At 41.7% G+C, this 21,528-nt stretch overlaps 1 protein-coding gene across 1 annotated transcript; it reads right to left on the bottom strand.

The window, feature by feature from the left end:
- Positions 1-17,052: 17,052 nt before the first annotated feature.
- DRD1 (dopamine receptor D1) lies at positions 17,053-20,570 on the bottom strand. The gene has a single exon (XM_008576450.1). It carries the CDS (start codon positions 20,109-20,111, stop codon positions 18,759-18,761), a length of 1,353 nt encoding a protein of 450 aa, XP_008574672.1. The 5' UTR covers positions 20,112-20,570; the 3' UTR covers positions 17,053-18,758.
- Between the last annotated feature and the right edge of the window lie 958 nt (positions 20,571-21,528).

Here is a 21,528-nt window from a genome sequence, read left to right on the forward strand (position 1 = left end):
ACAGAAGCTGCTGGTGCCTTGATCTTGGACATCCCAGCCTCCAGAATTGTGAGATATAAATATCTGCTGTTTATAAGCTATCCAGTCTATTAAATTTTGTTACAGCAGCTCAAGTGAACTAAGACACTACCTATCAAGAGAATGTCATTCTTCCCTCCCAGGGTGATCCCAAGCACCTGCAGGGTTTTGATTCAGTCTCAGGAGGCAGATCTTGTAGCCATCATCAAAAAGTCAGAACACAAAAAGCCCTGACTTGGCTCAATTGTTGGCCTAGGCAACCTGGACTGTCCAGCTTTTGTGGCTGATGGGGCAAAGCTACTGTATCTCAGAGGATTCCAAACATCAAGAACATATCCACCTGGGACATACATTCCGTTGCTGATCCTGTGCTATTTTCTCCAGATGCAAAATGAGGAGGGCAAAGGGTAATGAGAGATAGAAAATCTCCTCCTCCCAAGTGTTTTGTTCAGTTGTGATTTCTGCACCAAACTCTACCTTCCATAGTGAAACTCTCTCAACACACACCACACATGTACACATTTTCATGCATCATCTATGACCCAGGCAGACTATTTTAGAAAGAATTCAGTTATCCTGTCATGTGTTCTGCTTAGAACTAGGCCTCCCCTAAATTCTTGGAGAGCTTACACAGATGCTCCTCGACTTACAATAGGGTTATGTCTGGATAACCCCATTGTAAGTTGAACATATCATAAGATGAGAATGCATTTAATACAACTAACTTACTGAACATCATAGTTTAGCCTAGCCTACCTTAAACATGCTCAGAACATTAGCCTACAGTTGGGCAAAATCATCTAACACAAAGTCTATTTTATAATATGGTGTTGAATATCTCATGTAATTTATTAAATACTGCACTGAAAGTGGAAAACAGAATGGTTGTATGGATATTAAAAGTACAGTCTCTACTGAATGTGTATTGCTTTTGCACCATTGTAAAGTCAAAAAATCATAAATCAAAAAATTGTGAGCCACTGTAAGTTTCAGACCATATGTACTAAGAGGTGGATGGGTCAGGGCATTTGGTCCAATGGTGCCTCACAGGACAAGGGGCTCATCCTCCCATCAGAAACTTGGCTTGTCTTCCTCACACATCCCTGTCTGAGTTAGAGGGAGTCCCTTCTTTCCCCAGTCCTAGGATCCACCATCTTGCTCCATGGTGATTGGTAGTCAGAATGTTCAGTCTCTTGCCCACGTCTTCCTAAAGACTGATAATGGCAAATTTCCCTCATTTCTGTATACACAGCCACCATCCAATATTTCTTTCCAAATTTTTCACCATATTATTTTCTGGGGTCCCCCTCTTCTTCCTTAGGAAACATTGCAGTATGAGGGGGGTGGGAAGGAGAATTCATGGACTGTGGAACATTTTGTAGGCTTGTTTTGAGTATTAAATGAGGAAATAGATGCAAAAGTGCCCAGCACAGTGCCTGACTCATAAAAACACCAATAAACTTAACCTCTTTTCCCATCTTCAAACTACTTAATTTTCACTGAAACTAAAACTTCTTTTCTAATTGCGCTTGACTTCAAATGTCACATTCGTTAGCCCATACCACGTTACTGATCCATTCTTGCCTAGTTCCTCCTACATTCCTTTTGTTCATGTTAAAGATGACTTTTCTTTTCACCTGTATAAGTCTTGCTGCCTCCTACACTGATTCATTTAGCTAGACTGAAAAAGAGAACTTGATTTTCCTCCTAAAACTCAAATTAATCAATCATCTTGGAATCTGAGCAATTTGATGTGATGGTATTTGGTGGAAAGAGTTGCTGAAAGTCCTGGGACATGGCATTGAATAGCAGAAAGAGTTCAGACAAGTAATTTTACTTTGTAAGCTTCAATTTGCTCGTCTGTAGTACCTTAACTCATAAGGTTTGTGAGCAGGTTGCTAATAACCTAAGAGAAGTCTCACTTATAGGTGCGAAGTAGTATGAAATTACTGCACCTAGACAGATAGACCTGTTTCTCAGTCTGTTTACATCATTTAACCTATTTTTATGTATGGAACATACAAAATACTCCATCGGACAAGAACAGAATACACATTTTTCTCAAGCTCACATGGAGCATTCACCAAGATAGATTACATTCTGGGCCACAGAACATACTTGACAAATTTAAACAGATAGACACATATGAAGTATGCCCTCAGAACACAATGGAATTAAGCTAGAAATTAGTAACAGAAATATAATCCCCAAATATTTGTAAATTAAAGAGCACATCTCTAAATATCACATGGGTCAAAGAAGAAGTCTCAAGCAAAGTTAAAAAATATATTAAACTAAATGAAAATATGATTATCAAAATATGTAGGATACAACAAAAATAGTTCTTCAAGGGAAATTTACAACATTACATGCATATAAGAAAAGAAGAAAGACATAAAATTGATAGTCTAGACTTTCACCTTATAAAACTAGAAATGCAAAAGTAATTTAAACCTAAAGCAAACAAAAAAAAAATTAGAGCAGAAGTCAATGAAATTAAAAACAGAAAAACAATAAAGAAAATCAACAAAATCAAAAGCTGGTTCTTTGAAAGAATCAATAAAATTGATAATAACTGATAAATCAAGAAAAAAGAAGACACAAGTTACATTATCAGAAATGAAAAAAAAAAGATATTTACAACTAATTCCATGGACATTAATAGAATAATAAAGGAATACTATAAAAAAACTCTATGCTCAAAAATCCAATTGCCTAGATGAAATGACATTTTCTTTGAAAGACACAAACTACCAAACTTATGCAAAGAGAAAGACATAACCTGAATATCTCTATACCTGTTAATGAGATCAAATGGTTAATTAATAACTTTCCAAAAAAAAAAATGCACCAGTCCTAGAGAGTTTATATGTTTATAAGTTTATATGGAAACACAAGGGACCTAAAATAGTCAAAATAATTTTGAAAAAAAACAAAGTTGAAAGACTCACACTACCCAACTACAAGACTTACTATGAAGATATAGTCAACAAGGCAGTGTGGTATTGGTGAAAGAATAAACACAAATCAATGAAACAGAATAAAGAGCACTGAAACAGACCTGCATAAATATAATAAACATAATCAACTGATCTTTGACAAAAGAGCAAAAGCAGTTTGTTTCATTTGTGTTTTCAACAAGTGGTGCTGGAGGCTTCTGGTCAATATGACAGAATAGACAGTCTGCAGCATCACTCTCTCCCACAAATCAACTAATTTACAACTATTAAAAAACAATGACAGCCAAGCTGGGGTGACTCAAGCTCAGGGGAAGAGGAGGGGAGATCTACAGAGTGCATGAAGGCAGGAGAAGCCACGATGAGAGAAAGAAAAGATCACTCCTATCATTTCAAGCCCTGTCTGCTTCAAGTCTGGAGCTGGCGAGTGCACAGAGAAAGAGTTGGCAAAAGCCACAGCTGTGCCCTTTCTATGAAGTTGCTTGGAGGCAGCAGGGGAGAAGAGGGCCTTGGTGGCCCCCAGGCCAGCAAGACCACTGACAGGGTTCCCGTGGACCCACACAGGAGTGAGGGGCCACAGACAACTGAAAAAAGGAGCCACTCAGATGCCGGTGAGTCATCACAAGGGACCAGCATATGGCCCATCTCATGGGAAGTGTTTGAAGTGCAGCTGGTGGGCGAGACTGGCCCACTGGGGGATCACTGGGGCACAGCATGGAGAGCTGATCTTCCCCCCAGTCAATTCAAGACCATTCAGTGGAGTCTGGTCAGGAACATAGAACTGCAGCGGGTGCAGTTTGCTGAAAAGCTCAGGTCCAGACCAGAGTTTCCACACAACCCAGGTGTACCAGACCTCACAAGACCCAGAAGTGTTTACAAGGTCAACAATTAAAACCTAAGCTGCACAAAAAGCCTTCCCCAAGGAATTAGCAGCAAAGCAGCAATTTAGCTCAACTATAAGGCTCAAGTGCTGGTCCCCCCAGAAAGAACACCTATAAAACCTAGAAGGACAAGAAGCCCCCTGGGCTCCCAAGCCAGGGAGGAGGGAGGGCCAAGGGCTTCAGGCATGCCTCCCTGACATCCACAACCAGCCCAGCAAAGACCACCCAGCCAGCACAGGAACCCCCCTAGTCTCCCCTGCAGGAACAAGAGGGGCGCCACAGACCTCGACCAAGACCCCCCCCCCTTCCTACTCCTCCCACCCTGTTTCCTACCCCCTTCTCCTATCCCCCTCCTTACAACAACTTAAATTGTGAAAAAATAATAATATTAATAAGTAAATTTAAATAAATAAAAACAAGCGGTGCTGGAACAATTGCATGTCTAGATGTAAAAAAAATGAACCTACATATTGACCTTACACCTTACACAAAAATTAACTCAAAGTGACTAAGACCTAAGTGTGAAATGTAAAACTATAAAATATCTAAAAGGAAACATAGGAGAAAATCTATATACTATTAGGTTTGGTGATGAGTTTTTGGATACAACATCAAAAGTATGATACGTGGAAGAAAACACTAAGAAGTTAGAATTCATTAAAATTTAAAACTTCTGCTCTGTGAAAGATACTGTTAAGAGTATAAGATGAGAAGCCACAGACTGGGGAAAAATATTTACAAAACATGTATCAAACAAAGAACTTGTATCCAAAATATACAAAGTACACTTAAAATACAACAATGAGAAAACCCAGTTTTTCAACAAACAAAGGATCTGAACCAGATACCCTACCAAAGACGTACAGACGACAGATAAGCATATGAAAAGATGCTAACATCATTTGTCATTAGGGAACTGCAAGTTAAAACCACAATGAGATACTACTGTGCACCCATAAGTAAGAATGGCTAAAAAAAAAAATTGCTCTCTCTCTCTCCCTGAACTGGGATATCCGTCATCTTCTGCCCTCAGACATTGGAGCTCCTGAACTCTGGGACTTGCACCGGTCCCTACCATATTCCCCTTCTCAGGCTTTGAGCCTAACACTGGGATGAGCCTTACACCACCTGCTTTCCTGGGTCTGCAGTTCGCAGATGGCAGATCATGGGACTTCTTGGCCTTTCGCAATCATGTGAGCCAATTCCCATAATAAAACTCTTCTTGTATATGTCTATATATATCCTATTGTTTCTGTTTCTCTGGAGAACCCTGACTAATATGAAGGCCCAACATGAGACAGAAGTTCTATCATTCTACACAGAGCATGTATCATGATATTTCCTCAACTGACTCAAGCACAGTTAGTTGCACCCCAAAATTGTGTTTGCAGTTCAGGTTTAATTCAGTTTGACAAATACTTAATAAGAACTTACTCTACGGCAGGGTTTCTCGACCTTGACACTATTGACGTTTTGGGTTGTATAATTCTTTGTCGTGCAGTAATGTCCTGTGCATTGTAGGATATTTAGTAGCATCCCTGGCTTCTACCCACTAGATGCCTGTAGCACCCCCAACCCCCTCAGTCTTGGTAATGTCTCCAGACATTGGCAAATGTCCTCGGAAGTAAAGTCACTGTTGCTTGAGAATCACTGCCCTATACCTTCACCATTGTAAATAAATTTTCCTTGAATTATTCTATACTGAGTATGACATTGGTATCCTGTTGGAAATATGACTTACACACAGTGAGCACAAAACTAAATCAACTTGAAGTTCAAAAAAAAAAATTGACAATACCAATTTCTGGTATTGGCGTGTAGGATGTGGAGAAACAGGAACTCTCGCTTGTTGCTGGTGGGAATGCAAAATGGTACAACCACTTTGGAAAGCCAGTTTGGCAGAATCTTACTATATAATCTAGCAGTTGCACTCTTCTGTATTTACCCAACTCATTAAAAAAGTTATATCTATACAAAAACCTGCATGCAAATATTTATAGCAGCTTTTTTCATAATCACCAAAAACTGGAAGCGAACAAGACACCCTGAATAGGTGAATGAACAAGAAAACTGTGGTACATCTGTACAATGGAATACCACTGAGCAATAAAAAGGAATGAGAAAGTGACACGAAGATGTGGATGAATCTTAAGTGCATCTTAAATGCATACTGCCAGTCTGAAAAGGCTACATACTATATGATTCCACCTATATGACATTCTGGAAAAGGTAAAACTATGCAGAGAATAAACAGATCAGTGGTTGTCAGGAGTTGGCAGGGGGAAGGTTGAATAGGCAAAGCACAGAGGGTATTTTTAGGGCAATGAAACTATTCTGCATAATACAGTAACGCTGGATACATGACAGGTGTTTCTCAAATCCCACTAAACTTTACAGCACAAAGAGTGTACCTTAATGTATGGAATTTTCCTAAACAAATGCAAGTGACCTTTTATCCTTCTCTAGAAACTGTTTAGCCATAAACATTCTGGGTGGCAACCTTTACTTTGAATGTCCTGTCTTTGTCTCTCCTCAAGATATTATCATATCTTTACATTCCAGACCCTTTGCAGCATGCCTGCTTTCTCCTATATAAGATGTAACCTAAGAATCAATAAACGAGACTTGATCAGAATACTGTCTTGTCTCCCATCTCTCGCGTCTCTTGCTTCCATCCCATTCCCACTCCCCCCTCCAGGGTCTGCGTTGAATATCCCGTGGGTCGGGACAAAAATCATATGAGTGGTCAGGGAATCCCAGGATGAAATGCGGACTGTGACAAAAGTCTCTAACTGTGTCACAAATGTATGAAACCCCCTCACTGAAGGGGGTAGAGGGGAAAGGGGCTGACCTAAGTAACTTGGGAAATGGTGGGGCCTGCAAAACTAAAGGCAAAAGAAACTCTCCATAAACACTGTACCTAAACACTTGGTAAAGTTGATTCCCACTGAGGTATGAGTTAATAATTCTGAAACCACTATGCTGGGAGTGAACAATTAAAATTCAGCAAATGGATAAGAGATGGTAAGAGCCAGGTTCCTCACCGTTAGAGTGGGAGAAACAGATAAGCAAGGGAAGGAGGCTAGAATGGACCAAAGGTGACGGATTCACATTGGAGCCATCAGCAAGAACTCACCTTCAACTTAATATAGATGCAAATGGTTACACATAGAAGTATGTATAGATATGTGTATGTAGAAGAGTCAGTATACACATACATTTCCTTGCTCTGTCAGCTAAGAGGACCTGGAAGCAATGACACCCCTGTAGCAACAAGCTCACCTAAGTGCCCAGATCTTGGTTTCTTTTTTTTTTTTTTTCCTTTTTGTCTTTTTCCGTGTCTGGCAACGGATCGCAACCCTCAGTGTCGCCCCCGTACCGGACCGGGACCGGCAATGGGATCACAACCCTCGGTGTTGCCCCCGCACCTCGCTCAGCCAGTGAGCAGGAACCGGTCTGTATGTGGGATCCGAACCCTCGTCGGGAGCGCCACCGCGCTTCCCAAGCGGCGCACTAGCGCAGTGCGCCACCGGGCCGGCCCGAGATCTTGGTTTCTAATATCATCCTTCAACAAAAGGAACCAGGGCTCTCTGGAGAAATGTCATATTCTAGGTCTGCGGCAGGAAATATATGAGATGAGCCTGGAACTTTTTATAGTGCCAGAAAGTAAGAAAGTGCAGGGGGGAAAAAACCCACAATGACACAGGAGCCAACTGAAAGAGCTCTTAGTGGCCAAAGGTGAAACAGTTTGAGTAACAAAATAAGGTAGTATGGGATTATAACTCAAACTAAAGCATAGATATCCGTAATCTGTACTGATATAAATAAATATTCAATTAAATAAACAAACACACATGAAAGAACAGACACCTCTCCCACGCAAAACAGTTCCAAGTAATTCATGTAGATAACCCCACTTCTTAAGTGTGAGCTGCACATATGACGTCCTTCGAGAGGATACACTATGGAAAGTGAGCGGAGAGTAACTTTACAGTGGAAAAACCCAACGAACGCCACTGCAGCCTGCTGACCAAGGTAGTAAGTCATGGTAATAGTGTATACCCTTGACGTGATGTCATAAAAATGGCACTTCACCTCTGTAATCTTCATCTCAAAATCCCAAAACCTCAGTAAAATTATGAGAAAAACAGGTCCCAATCGAGGGACTTTTCTACAAAATACCTGACCTGCATTCTTCAAAACTGTCAGGTCATCAAAAACAAGAAAAGTCTGAGAAATTGTCATAGCCAAGAGGAGCCTAAGGTGACATGAAGACTAAATGTAACATAGTATCGTGCATAGGATCCTGGAACAGAAAAAGGACCTTAGAAGAAAACTGAAGAAATTGAACAATGCATGGATTGTAGTTAATAATAATATATGAATATCAGCTTATGAATTGCAACCATACTAACATAAGTGTTAACAAGGGAAAACTGGGCATAGGGTATATGGGGACTCTATGAACTACCTTTGCAATTTTTCTGTAAATCTTAAACTATTCTAAAATTAAAATTTTATTTTAACAAAGTGAGATGCCAGTTCTTATTTCTTGACAAACCACAGCTCTCTCCTCCACCAGCTCCCCCCTCCCTCCCTCTCTCCATCCCTACCTCCTTTTCTGTTGAATTTGTAATCTCTGTGAAATGCACACCTGTAGTTTAATAACTGTCAGGGTGGAAAAAAATTATAAATCAAGCTGACTGTTTGCTCCTGTGAAGCTAGAGAGAGCCTGAGCAGAGATGATCTGCAACCTCAGTCTCTGCAAAGCGGCCACCCATTCCTGTGGACCGACGCTCTAAGAAGAGGTCCCCAAAGACCCTTTTGTTTGAAATCATTCAACAACTTCTGTCTACAATTGAATGTTAGCCATTCCCCCTGATTAGGGTCTAGCCTAAGCCACCCCTCTGCATTTGACTCATTCTTATAATCTCTCACAGCTTATAGGATCTGATGTTTCACGTTTAAATTTCTTCCTCCTCTTAGAACAAAAGAGCAAATAAGAAATCTTGTCTTTTCCTTCAATACTGCCCTAAATGATTTTATACTCAAATTTTGGATTTACCACTGGAAGCCTTCAATGCTTTTCTCTAGAAACACCTAAAATGAGCCATGGGAGCATTTAACATTAATATCCATGTCAATGATGAGAAAATTAGAATTTGAAAACCTTCCAAAATGTTAAAGGTAAGAACAATTGCTGGAGTGTTTTCCAGTTTCAAAGTCAAGGAAAGTGGTTCGTATCATGGCTGTACATTGTTTTAGAAAAGGCCCTTATACATTTGAGCAGTAACAACTGAGCTACAGTGTAAGAGAGAATTCAACGGGGAAAATGACAGCGGCCACTCTTGCTATGCTGAACAGCACATGTCATCTTTGCTCTCAAAACTTGGAGAAAATTCTTGCTGTGGTTTGTTCTGGGCCAAGGTACTACAAGTCCCGGAGCTCTGAGCTTTACAAAAGTACCCAAAATACTTGAGACCTGAGGGGGAAAATGTATTGGCTCCAAAATATGACAAAGTAACTGCGAAAATGAAATTAAGAAGAATTTCACAAAAAAAATTTTTAAATCCTTTGTTGCAGCAAAAAATATACATATTTAACAGGGATGTGGCAGCATTTTAATGTGTTTGATCTGATGTGTACCAGGGCACTAAAACTGAAAGTGAGTGGAGGTGTATAAAGGTCTTAAAACAGGACAGACTCCCGAGAAGTGTCACTGTGTGTTGAGGACTTCAGGCCAGCTTTCACTGGTGACCCCCAACCTGGGGTCACCAAGCACCCCACTGTGAGCACATTTCATCATTTTCCAAAAGCTGACCAAAGAAAATGCTTTAACCTATTAAAAGGCCACACAGACTATTATTTTCTAGATGAGATGCATTTGAGCAACAAAATTATTCCAAATAAGGACTCCCGGTAAAAAAGGAGACTTTGTGTGAAGAAACTAAGACCCCCATGTGGTGGTGAAAGGTCATGTCCTGGGGGAAGGGGACGGATTTGGAGCAGGGCAGGCCCCTGTTCCTTCTCTGCACCAGCCAGCTGAACATCTGCAAGCCAGTCCCAAACCCTGCCTCAGCCAGATCAGGCACTGACCGTCAAGCCAGAGATGTTCACAGATGAGCAGATTCTTTCAACCACATGCCTAAGCCCCAACCCCACCATCCTCCTCCAGCTAAGCAACCACAACTAGAGCTCTTCTTGCCTAATGCCCCAGTTCAGCTCACTTCTTTAAAATTTGTTTTGATTACACGTGTGATATACATAAACACAAATTTCTTGTAAAAATCAAGAAAAATCAAAAGTAAAAGCCCCCCCCCCCCCCCGCCTTGGGATCTCCGCAAACCTCACTCTTCTCCCCGGAGATACTATAGAGATGCAGGCATTATGAGCAGCCCACTCTTATGGAGTATGGACTTACCTACCTAAATTATTTGGAATTCTTCTGCATGGGAGATTTGTCTGTTCTCCCATATTTATTTGTTTCTTTGTTTCAATTCTTTATTCAGGTGGGTGAGCATTTTTCCGTGTCTTTTTCTATGTATTTACATCAAATACATATATACTTCTTATGCTCTTTTAAATAAAAGGAATTATATTGTTCATATTGTTTGGCAATTTGTTTTTTCATTTTGTAATATGTCATGAAAATCCTTCCATCACAGGGCATGTGGACCTACCCTTTTTAGTAGGGGGTAGATTTAACTACTATGGACAGCCTACATTTTTGTTATCCATTCCCCTATTACTGGACACTTAGGCTGTTTCCAGCTGGCTTTTACAAGCAAGGCTGCAGCATGCATCCCTTCTTTACACACGCCTCTTTGAGCACACAGGTGAGGATATATGTAAAGCAGATTCATGCAAGTGGAATTGCTGGGTCAAATGTTGTGCATGCTTTAAAGTTTGGTTGTTCTTGTCAAATTCCCCTTCCACCTAACCATATCAGTTTACACTGCTCTGAACAGGGCAGCAAAGCATCTGTTTCCCATCCCCAACCCAGAGATTCTGCTATTCTGGATGGAATCATCCAAGTGCAATATTCTAAACTGCATGGTCCCCTGAGCAAGCAAATAAGCTTTAATTTCAATATTGGTGCCAATGGAGGCTTTCTAAAGACGACATTACAATTTGCTTTTGCCTTGAAAGTATTATAACCAGGCTTTTTAAACAAACTAGAACAGTCACCTTATTGCCCCTGGTCCCCTTCAGAGTGGATCCTCTTTAATCCTCTCCTATGCTGATCTGGAACATGCTGCTTTATAGTGACTCCACCATCAAGCTAGTAAAAGCCCACAGCTGTTTTGGCGGAATTAGCGTGGACTCCCCTCTCCCCCTAGTTTAACAGCAAACAGCAGCGTGCATTAAAGAAGCATCTTACAAATGGGGTTGACCATTATCTTAATTACAGTCAATATGTTTATAATGCTAAATGCATCTGCCCTAAAAACTCAGTCTCACAACAGCATGCATGTGGCCAGATAATCTGGGAAAACATTTTTGACATTTGGTTGACATTTCCTCTCTCTCCTGTGTAAAAGGGTTGGTCACCATCCAGGCATATCCATAAGACAGAGAGCCCTAGTTTGCCATTTAAATACTATTTCAATTATTTCCTGTTATTGTATCAGTGACCTAACTAACAGAGAAGATCAGCCCTTATAATCTCAGTGGAGTCAATCCCACAGTGAAAATTAAGGTATGTACATAAGCACCAACCTAAACCTTTTAATTAATTCACTAATTAGTTATTAATTATGAGTTATTAATTCACTCATTCATTTTTAAAAAGTATTAACATGGGTGCCCACTGTGTGCCAGATTATGCTAGGCACTGGGAATACAGTGTTGAAAAGGACACACTGTGCCCTCCCAGGGCTCCTGTGCTTACCGGGGAAACAAGAACCAGACAGCACACGGGACCACCAGACTGTGAAGGGAAAGCCAGGGAAGGGTTCCCAGTGAGGCTTACACCTGAGATGAGTCTCAAAGAGATGAAGACAAGGAGGAAGGGTGTCCCAGTTGAAAGAAAAGTCCTAGGTCAAGGGTTCAGATCCCCACACAGGCCAGCCTCCAAAAACCAAACCAATTGAAAGAAAAGCAAGGATGTCACCAGAGTGTATTTCGGCACAGTAAGCAGGTGAGTATGGCTGAATAAGGGTGTGAGGAAGGGAGGTGCGTGTTCACCCCCAATGGTTATCATGTGATCACCTGATTAATTATCCAGGTGCAGTGAAAAGGGTCTCCTGCAAAGGGTGGAGACTACCCTAAAGCAATTATTTGTTAGCCTGTGGATCAAACCTTCTAGTGCGTTTCAATTCATCTCTATATCATGTCCTATGTCCAGAAAATAAGTCCAGTGCCCATTCATTCCCCAGCCCTGTGTCTATTTCTCAGTCCCTACCTATTTCTACCTGTCAAAGTTCTGTCCATCCTTCAAGCCCATGTCCCATGCCACTTCCTCCCCTGTGCCCAGTTCCCAGCCCCTCCAGTAGCACTCTTTCCCCTCCTTCCCCCATTCTGTCCTATCCTCTCATCCCCCACTCCCCACTCCCCCTTCCAAAGCGACATGCGCACCAGACAGATGTAGATAAATATTTGCTGAAAAAAACTAAGTGTGCTCTCATCAAACAAATCCATAAACATAGGGATATTTCAACCCTTGAATAAGCCATCTCCCTGTTTTGTTATCTTTGAACTCCACAAGGTTATGTTTTTGATATTTAAACGTCTTAAAAGTCTTCTTGGTTTAAACCTTATGCTCTACCCAAAGACAGATACTTCCTGTTGACATCGGTCACCTAACCCTTTCAAAGACCATCAACCTTAATCTTCCTAACGTTCAAAGATGGGTAATGGGATGGGTACACAGGGGCTTATAATATCATTCTATTTTTTGAAAAAGCTTGAAAATGTCAATAATAAAAAGCATTTTTAAGGAATCGATATTTGAGGTATTTGGAACCCCCTTAAGAAGTCATCCATTTGGTTAGAACTATTTCCTGATAAACAGAACGGATTCACAGTTAAAAACTCAGCTTTGAAGTCAGAGAGCCCTACATTCAAACCTGGCCCCATCATTTAACTGCTGTGTGACTTTGGACACAAAACATATCCTCTCTGAAAATTAATGATTTTGATCTGTAAGGTCGGGATAATGATAATAGTGCCCACCTCATAGAGTAGGTGTGAGAACGGAAATGCGATAATGAATGGACAGTGCTTGGCATAATGTTGGGCTCATCGTTTCTGAATCCCAATAAAATAAAGCCATTGGCGTTACCTGGAAGAAAACATTTTCCTTCTCCCTACATCATACTTTCAAAACATTTCTAGACGATGGTTTATTTGCATATCTCTCTTCCTCCTCTCTATTATAAATCTCCTCAAAGACTGGGATAATGTTGGATTCATTTCCATGTGCCTAGCATCCAGCACATGGTCTGAATCATAGAAAGTGCTCCTGGAAGGCTACTAATTACAAGTTGTAACAAATTATATATATATACGTATATATACACATATAAATACATATGTATATATGTATGTGTATTTGTGTGTGTGTGTGCAATAACCTCTACACAACCATGTCAGACTCCAGGGAACTGTAGGCCTCAGAGATCATGTAGAGATTGTACTCAAATACATTAAAAAGAGTCTAGCAGACCCACACAAATATATAAAGCACCACAGAAATAAATTTCACTAAAATTGTAGCTCCAACATTCTCCGTTTTGACTTGTTCATTCTCTTATTCATTCCGCAAAGATTTAATGAGCAACTCCTATAAGCAAGGCTGTGTGCTAGATGCTTAGGAATATATAAAGAGACGGAGAAAAAATAAAACAGCTTTTGCTCTCAGCATGTTCATAATCTAGGGAAAAGGTAAGGAAGTAAGGAGAATATTTCATGATAGCATGGTAAGAAATAAGATGAGTAGGGCCGGCCTGGTGGCGCACTGGATAGTGCGCCGCTTGGGAAGCGTGGCGGCGCTCCCGCCCGAGGGTTCGGATCCCACATACAGACCGGTTCCCGCTCACTGGCTGAGCGAGGCGCGGGAGCAACACCGAGGGTTGCAATCCCGTTGCCGGTCCCCGGTCCGGTACGGGGGCAACACTAAGGGTTGCGATCCGTTGCCAGACACGGAAAAAAGACAAAAGACAAAAAAAAGAAAGAAAGAAGATGAGTAAAGGCAAATATAACACAGTCATATTCGTATTTTATAAGTATCACTCTTAGGTTTCCACTAGCAAAGAGAATGTGGACTTGGGAAAACTACTAATAGATCTCATATTTTGTATTTTCAAGTCAGAAAAATATCTTAAAAATTATCTCACCTAATGTCCTTATTGTAGAAATGAAAAAAAAACTGATTTTGAAGGGATGTAAAGTAGAATATCCTTTTTTTTTAATGAAATGAAACATACTGCCCTACAATTCGGTCTTCCTAGGTTCCGCTACCACCTGCCACTTTGCTCAGCATTTTTGCTAGCAGAAGCATGAGAGGTGGTCTCACTTCCATGGACACAGCTCAGAGCAGATCCTTTTCAAAAGCTGAAAACATTTACCAATTTGGAGAGCTGGTAGAGGCTCTATTGTACGAGCATGAGAAAAATTCTAACTGGTTTTATACATTTTCTCATAGTGATTATAAAAGTTAAACCCTCTTAAATCACAGATTAGTCTTGAGCTTCTAATACTATTTAAATTACAACTCCCAAATCTTGATCGATGTAACCGACTAAAGTCCAAATGCTGCTTTTTAAATTCTGGTCATCACAGGGAAGTTACTTAACGTGACAGAAGGCCATGTAGATTGGCCCGGTAATAGAATCCAGCAGTGTTTTCTGAGCTATAATGTTTACCATCCCCTCAATCCTCTATAAAATAAACAAGCTGGTTTGCCATGTTTTCTGTCCAGGAAATCACAAACAAATCCACAGAGGTGCACCCAATCTGTATAGTACTACAATCTCAAGATCCACCAGGCTAGTTCCTTCGAATGACCACAGATAGTGCAAAGCCACAGGTCCTAAATTTAACAACCCAGAGCTGGCAGGCCATCAACTCATTATTCCTGAAACAATGTCTGCATGATAAGGAGATCTTATAGACTGAAATATTGTGGACAGACTTATTCATTTAGAATCTAGTGGTAACTTAAGGCAATTTTCTTAACCACGCATATAAAAAGCCACTTGCTTCTGGAATACCAGATAACCACAGCAAAAGACAGCGGTGTCTGGCAGAATCCCAAACCACGTGTACTATAAAAGTCATTTCTATTTGCTTTAAGCAAACATGCAAGAAGTCAAATACATAGCAGATACATTATTTCTAATGCAACAAATATTAAGTGATCAACCCCTTCAAAACAGAGATCCTGCAAAGAACCAGTGAGCCCGACATCTCAGTGCTCAGTGCTCTTACACACATTAGCTTTGAGTTAACCCTCACAAGAACCTGCATTTTTATTTCCATTTCTCAAATGGACAAATAGGCTCAGAGAGGCAAAGACACTTGTTTATGCTCACACAGGTTGAACATTGTAGCTATAATGTGAACCCTCCTCTGTCTGAAACAAAGACTATGCTTTCTGAATTTCAAGCCCCCAACTGTGGACTGGCTCCTGGGGGGCTGACAGGGTGTGGAAATAGGCTAAAATGCTGCTGGTGCAGGCCTGGGGAGAAATAATGAAGCCCCCAGAGAGTGGCGAATTCAGAAAGTTACTGAAGTTGGACTATATAGAGATTTGCTTCTAGGGATGACTCCTTCACTGAAGAAGTTAATGCAGAGGTTTTGCTCTTCCCATTTAATGAATCAGGACAACTGAGACTCAGAAAGCATGACTTGCTTAAATCCCGAAAAACCAGTGACTTTCCTCAATAAACCTGAAATCTACCACTGAGAGCTTAGTCTCCCTTCCACAAGACTTCTTGTGCTGTTAGTCACCAATAAGAGCTGGGTATCTATTTGATTAGGAAAAGCATCTTCTTAGATGGAGGGGGAAAAGAACATCTCTTTTAAGTTGCCTCTATCTTGGTAAAGTGTTTCACACATATTTAGCATTGTTAATGCCCATCACTATACTTAAAAATAAAAGGAAAGTCATATTGTAATTTCCTGTTATAAATTAAATTCTCCAAAAGATTCTTTCAGTAAAATTAACATGTCGTAAGATGCCCTTTAACAATCCAACATGCCAGGAACTCAAAGTATATAGTCTCATCCAAGGTGTATTAAATTTCACTGTTATTTAACATAATTTCTAGACATATTATTTATTTTTCACTCTTTACCCAATAAAATAAATGGTAAAGGCTTTTGTGTCATGTTTCATTGGCTGGACAATGACAGCCTTACCTGAACACTGTAGCTTGTGCTGCTGAGCTTCTAATTTAAGAACAAACCTAAACTTCAAACAATAAAGATATCTAGAAAGTTATGAAGCAGAAAGAAAAGGCTTCATGCTTTATGCGTGCTCATTCTAGATACGTTCATTATATGCCAAAGCCCAGGGAAGACAAATACGGAATTTAATAAGACACCATCTGTTGTGTGATGTTCCAAGTTACAAACTTAACCCTTAATTTCTACATTACCTGCTGTTTAGCTATTCTCCTTTAGGATAAAATAAAAAATACCTTATAACTAAGTAGCAGGACCTATGGATATGCCCTGTAAGACATTTTGATAAACCCAGAATCACAACCTGCATATTCTCTCCAGAAAAAATATTCCTCTTATATTTTACTTTTAAAACAAACAGCACACCTACAGTGGTTGCCATCAGCTCAGTCTGCAACAACTCCAAAGCAAGCCACGGTCTTTCCTGAATTTTTTATTTTATTTAAAATAGGCTCTTTGAAGGAAAAAGCAGAGATTTTGGAAAACTTTCAAATCTGTTAAATGAAAAGTGGAGTAATTCCTCAAGTGAAAAAAGGTCCCTTGCAAAAAAAAAAAAAATAATAATAATAAGACAGAAAGAAAAAAAGAGTATATGGCCCAAATCAGAAAACATTTTCAGTTTAAATATTCAAAGACAACATGTGGCGTACACCACAGGAGAAATTTCCATTTAAAAAAAATAGTAATGTACACTTGAAAATGCCCATGTTTTCTTACTTGTAGATTTGAAATATCCTATTTTTAAAAACTTTATTTAAAAAAATGCAACACAGCTCATTCAAGGATGATTTGAGTTCACAAAATAATTTTATTATATGTAAGAAAGCATACAGGCAATAAAATTAAGAAAACATTCACAATACATAAATAACACAGACCTGATGCAGGAGATATTTTTCAGTAGATTTTTTTTTTCTTTTTACCAATTTCATTTAAGTGTTAAATAAATTGCTTATCAAGAAGAATACTTTGTAAACATTTCAAAGAAACTGTTGAAATGTCCCACATGTGTTCGTATCTAGCAAGGGAAACACGGTACTTTTTACAGTCTAGGCAATGACATAGGGACTTAATTCCAAAGCACAGAGAAAGGAATTGCATTTGTCAAAAGAAATGCTGATGGCTTTGGGGTGCTTAACCCACCCAAAGAAAAGGGGTCTCCTATCTCTTCCACCAGTAGAGTGTCTTACTCGAGTATAACAATCAGGCACTATTTGTTAGTTAGTATACCATTAATATTTAAAGACTTTTTAAAAAATCAGTTCTAAATTCAGATTAAAGCACTACAAAAAGTAGCCCCGCTGACTAGCTTGGTGACCTGGTAAGATGGAGACGTGGAGTTTGAGCTTTGTCCATCGGCAGGGCACAAGAGTTCAAAAAAAAAAAACACTGTCTTCATTACACCTCTGTATCCAAGACAGCCATTCATTCATTTGGTTCAGAAAAGCTATATCTGACACGTGAAATGAGAAACGACAAGGCGGGCCAATTATTTTACATAAATACAAAGTGGCATATACTTTTCATTACCACCTAAGATCATAGCTTTAAAGTTGAATTCTTATTAAGCTGGCTTTATTTAAGATATTTACAGAAATACAATTTCTCCTGGGAAGGTCTTTGTCATTTAATAAATGTTGAACACAATAGTAACTATACTTTTTTAAATTTTTCAAAATCCTTTCAGGGGGAAAAAAAGGCATTCACAGCATTTGTTAATTCTCACCTCATATTTATTTGTGTCAGTGAATTTTAAGGAATCATCACAACTTTATTTCCTATCTGTCTTTGCTATGTTTCTAGAAATTATACGTACATGAGCATCTAGAATCTCAAAGAGTCTGTGTGTTTGTTTCATTGGTTTATAAAGTGCTAGTTAAATGGACAAAAATGTGGTTGTAAGGTCTCAGATAATGCATTAGTTTATCCTATTAAATATGATAAATATAGATTTATTATAATAAATTAAAAATATCCATATAATACAATAAATAAATAAAACCAGTATGAACAAAGCATCTCTCAATTCTGAAAAAAATTCCATTCGTACAGTAAGCCTCAATTGTTTTTAGAAATAATTTATGAAGGCATGCACCTACCTTTACAATCTGAAAACTTTGCTTGGAACAGTGTTAGCACCTGTTTGTACACAGCAAACTCAACCCTTCTTGTTTCTTTTCCAGAAAGATTTGATGATTAAGTGAAGCTGTTCATTGTTGATTCTTTGCCCTATTTTTTAAAGTCCTAAAACAAGAACAAGTTTTTAGAAACAATTTAGGGCCAAAGACATGTTCCTTGTAACTTCCCATGTGTCCCTGTTTGGTTGACTATGAACAACACAGAAAATACACTGGAATGTATATGAAAATATAGTTAGTGTGTGTTGGAAAGCAGCAGAGCATTCTGACACCTGAGTCTCACCATACCTTAGTTTCTTAAAAACAAGTCCAGAGAAACCTCCTCTAGCTTTGGGGATGAGCATGTATGGCAGGATTCATCCAGGAGTTCCGGTTGGATGCTGTCCATTTTGTGTGATGGGTTGGATCTTCTCTAGAGAGACATCAGTGTCATAGTCTAATATGACCGACAGGGCCGGGGACAGCTTCTCCAAGGGTTTGGCTATTCCACCTGCCTCCTCCTTTTTCAGGCCCTCAGAGGAGTCCACAGCATGTGGTATCAGGTAAACCAAATTGCATTCCTTGGATATGGAGCCTCGTGGTTCGTGATGACTGGAAAACACGACAGCTCCGTTGTTGTTAATGCTAACCGTCTCTATGGCGTTATTCGTCGTAGGGCAAAGTCTGTAGCATCCTAGGAGGGTTGAAAATGCCTTCCGAAAATCAGCATTAAAAGCATAAATGATGGGGTTCAGGGAGGAATTAGCCCACCCAAACCACACAAACACATCAAAGGTGATAGAATCAATGCAGAAGGGCTGGGTCTCTCCAGACCCACAGAAGGGCAATATGCAGTTCAAGATGAAGAAAGGTAGCCAGCAGCACACGAACACCCCCATGATCACAGACAGAGTCTTCAGAACTTTAGTCTCTCTTTTGAAAGACATCTTAAAGGAACTTTCTGGTTGAGAACATTCAACAGGCTTTCCATTACCTGTGGTGCTCTGGCAATTCTTGGCATGGACTGCTGCCCTCTCCAAAGCTGAGATGCGCCGTATTTGTTTCTGGGCAATCCTGTAGATCCTGGTGTAGGTGACAATCATGATGGCCACAGGGATGTAAAAGCTTATTAGGGAGGATGAAATGGCGTACGTCCTGCTCAAGCTGGAATCACAGTTGTCTGGGGTCTCACCCAGGGAAGTGGCATTCCTATCAGAGGGTCTTGTGGGTTTTGCCTTGTGCCAGCTGAGCTGCACTGGGATGAAGGAAATGAGTACAGACAAGGTCCACGCCACGCTGATCAGAATGAAGGCTGCCTTGGGGGTCATCTTCCTCTCATACCGGAAAGGGCTGGAGATAGCCCAGTACCTGTCCACGCTGATCACACAGAGGTTGAGGATGGACGCAGTGGAGCACATGATGTCAAAGGCCACCCAGATGTTACAGAAGGACCCAAAGGGCCAGAAGCCAGCAATCTCAGCCACCGCTTTCCAGGGCATGACCAAGACAGCCACCAAGAGATCCGACACAGCCAAGGAGATGACAAAGAAGTTGGTCACCTTAGACCGCAGGTGTCGGAACCTGATAACGGCAGCACAGACCAGCGTATTTCCCAGGAGGGTGGACAGTATGAGCAGTGACAGGAAACAGGCTGTGAGAATGCGGAAGGAGAAGTCCCTCTCCAGCCCCAGCCCTGCCCGGTCCATGGTGGAGGTGTTCACAGTCCTCATCTTCCTGAAGAAAAGCACATCCGGGAATCTGACACCCCTCAAGTTCCTGAGCAGGGATCGGGGGTCAGTCAGTCTGCCAGGAGTCTTCACTCCCCAGGCAGCCCCTCGCACAGCCCCAGGTGCTCCCCTGGGTGCAGGACCTCACCAACATTCCATCAGAGGACGGCAACAGTTGTGTGGCAGGAGCCTCCCGTTGGCAATCCAAGTCAGTCCTGTGGACGGTCCTTCTTGCTTTCTATAACTGTCTTCTGACTCCCTTGCTCCAGGTCACGGTCACGGGCACCAGCAGGCTCCTGAATTCCCCAAGGAAAGTACTGGCGTTTTAGCATATTCTAAGCCATCAACTGAGAGACTCCCAGGCCTCTGCCTGCCAGTCAACTGCAGTCACATTTCGGGGCTAACGTTGCCTCTCTGTTGGTGACGGAATTCTCCCCTTCTGAGACGCAGTTGAAAATACATGTCTCCTCCTCCAAGCTCCTGACTCCTCAGCAGCTCTCCAAACACCCTAAAAAGCAAAGGAAAAACGCACGGTCGTTCAAAAAGACTTGAGCAGATCTCATCTTCATTCACGTCAAGCCCGTCCAGGCCACCTACCTTGCCTCGGGGTTGTCCCTCTCAAAGCCCCTCGGAAAGTGGGCTTCGTCAGGCGCCGCAGCTCTGCAAAGCCCAAGAGGCGCGCCTGAGTCCAGCCCAGCAGCGCGCAGCGAGTTTCGGCTTCCGATGAGCAAAAGCCGCCAGGGCGAGTTTGGGAAAAGGATCCCCGGCCAGGCCCTAGAGAGGCTGCTCCGCCCCGCTGCCTGGAAAGGCTAGAGATTTGCAGACGAGACCCAGGGAAAGGGCTCCCGGGCCGCTGGAGCTTCCCTGGGAGAGGGCACCCCCAGGACTAGTCACTTGGGCACCTTCTTTTCTTTGCTTCCTTTCTCCAGGAGCCGAGAGCCTGGGCGCCTCTCGGGCGGCCTTCGGTCGCTCAGAGCAGAGCCCTGCGTCTCCCTGCCGCTGCCCGCTACTTCTCAGGAGCCAGTGGGAACGCGAGGCAGAGAGCCGAGCTGGCACCGGCGGGCACACCGGCCGCCCCGGTTCCCCGGTTCCCGCGGGGCACAGCCCACCCTGCCCCCGCGACCCCTCCCCTGCCCTGGGGGCGGGCTTCGCTTGACAGGTTGAGTTGCGAGCGACAGCCGCACGTGGTTCCCCCCGATGGAGCTGCGGGAGAAGGGAGTGGGGACGCCCAGGTGGGCGCTTGCCCTCACTGGTTACCTGGCCAACCCCCGGACCCCTGGACAGCACGCGGCAGGGCCCGCAAGACGAACCCCGATAATACAACCTCAAGTAAGCCTGAGTAGCCTTTAACTCGGCCCCGACATCCCGCGCCTCTTGGGGTCAACCCAAAGCCTGAGCCAAAGCCCTGCGCCAGCGAGAA

This window comes from Galeopterus variegatus, unplaced genomic scaffold (genome assembly GCF_000696425.1).
Source record: "Galeopterus variegatus unplaced genomic scaffold, G_variegatus-3.0.2 Scaffold1354, whole genome shotgun sequence".
Classification (NCBI taxonomy): Eukaryota; Metazoa; Chordata; class Mammalia; order Dermoptera; family Cynocephalidae; genus Galeopterus; species Galeopterus variegatus.

What these genes read in the sequence shown, in the direction of transcription:
- DRD1 (XM_008576450.1), bottom strand. Translation starts at nt 20,111, where the DNA reads ATGAGGACTGTGAACACCTCCACCATGGACCGGGCAGGGCTGGGGCTG.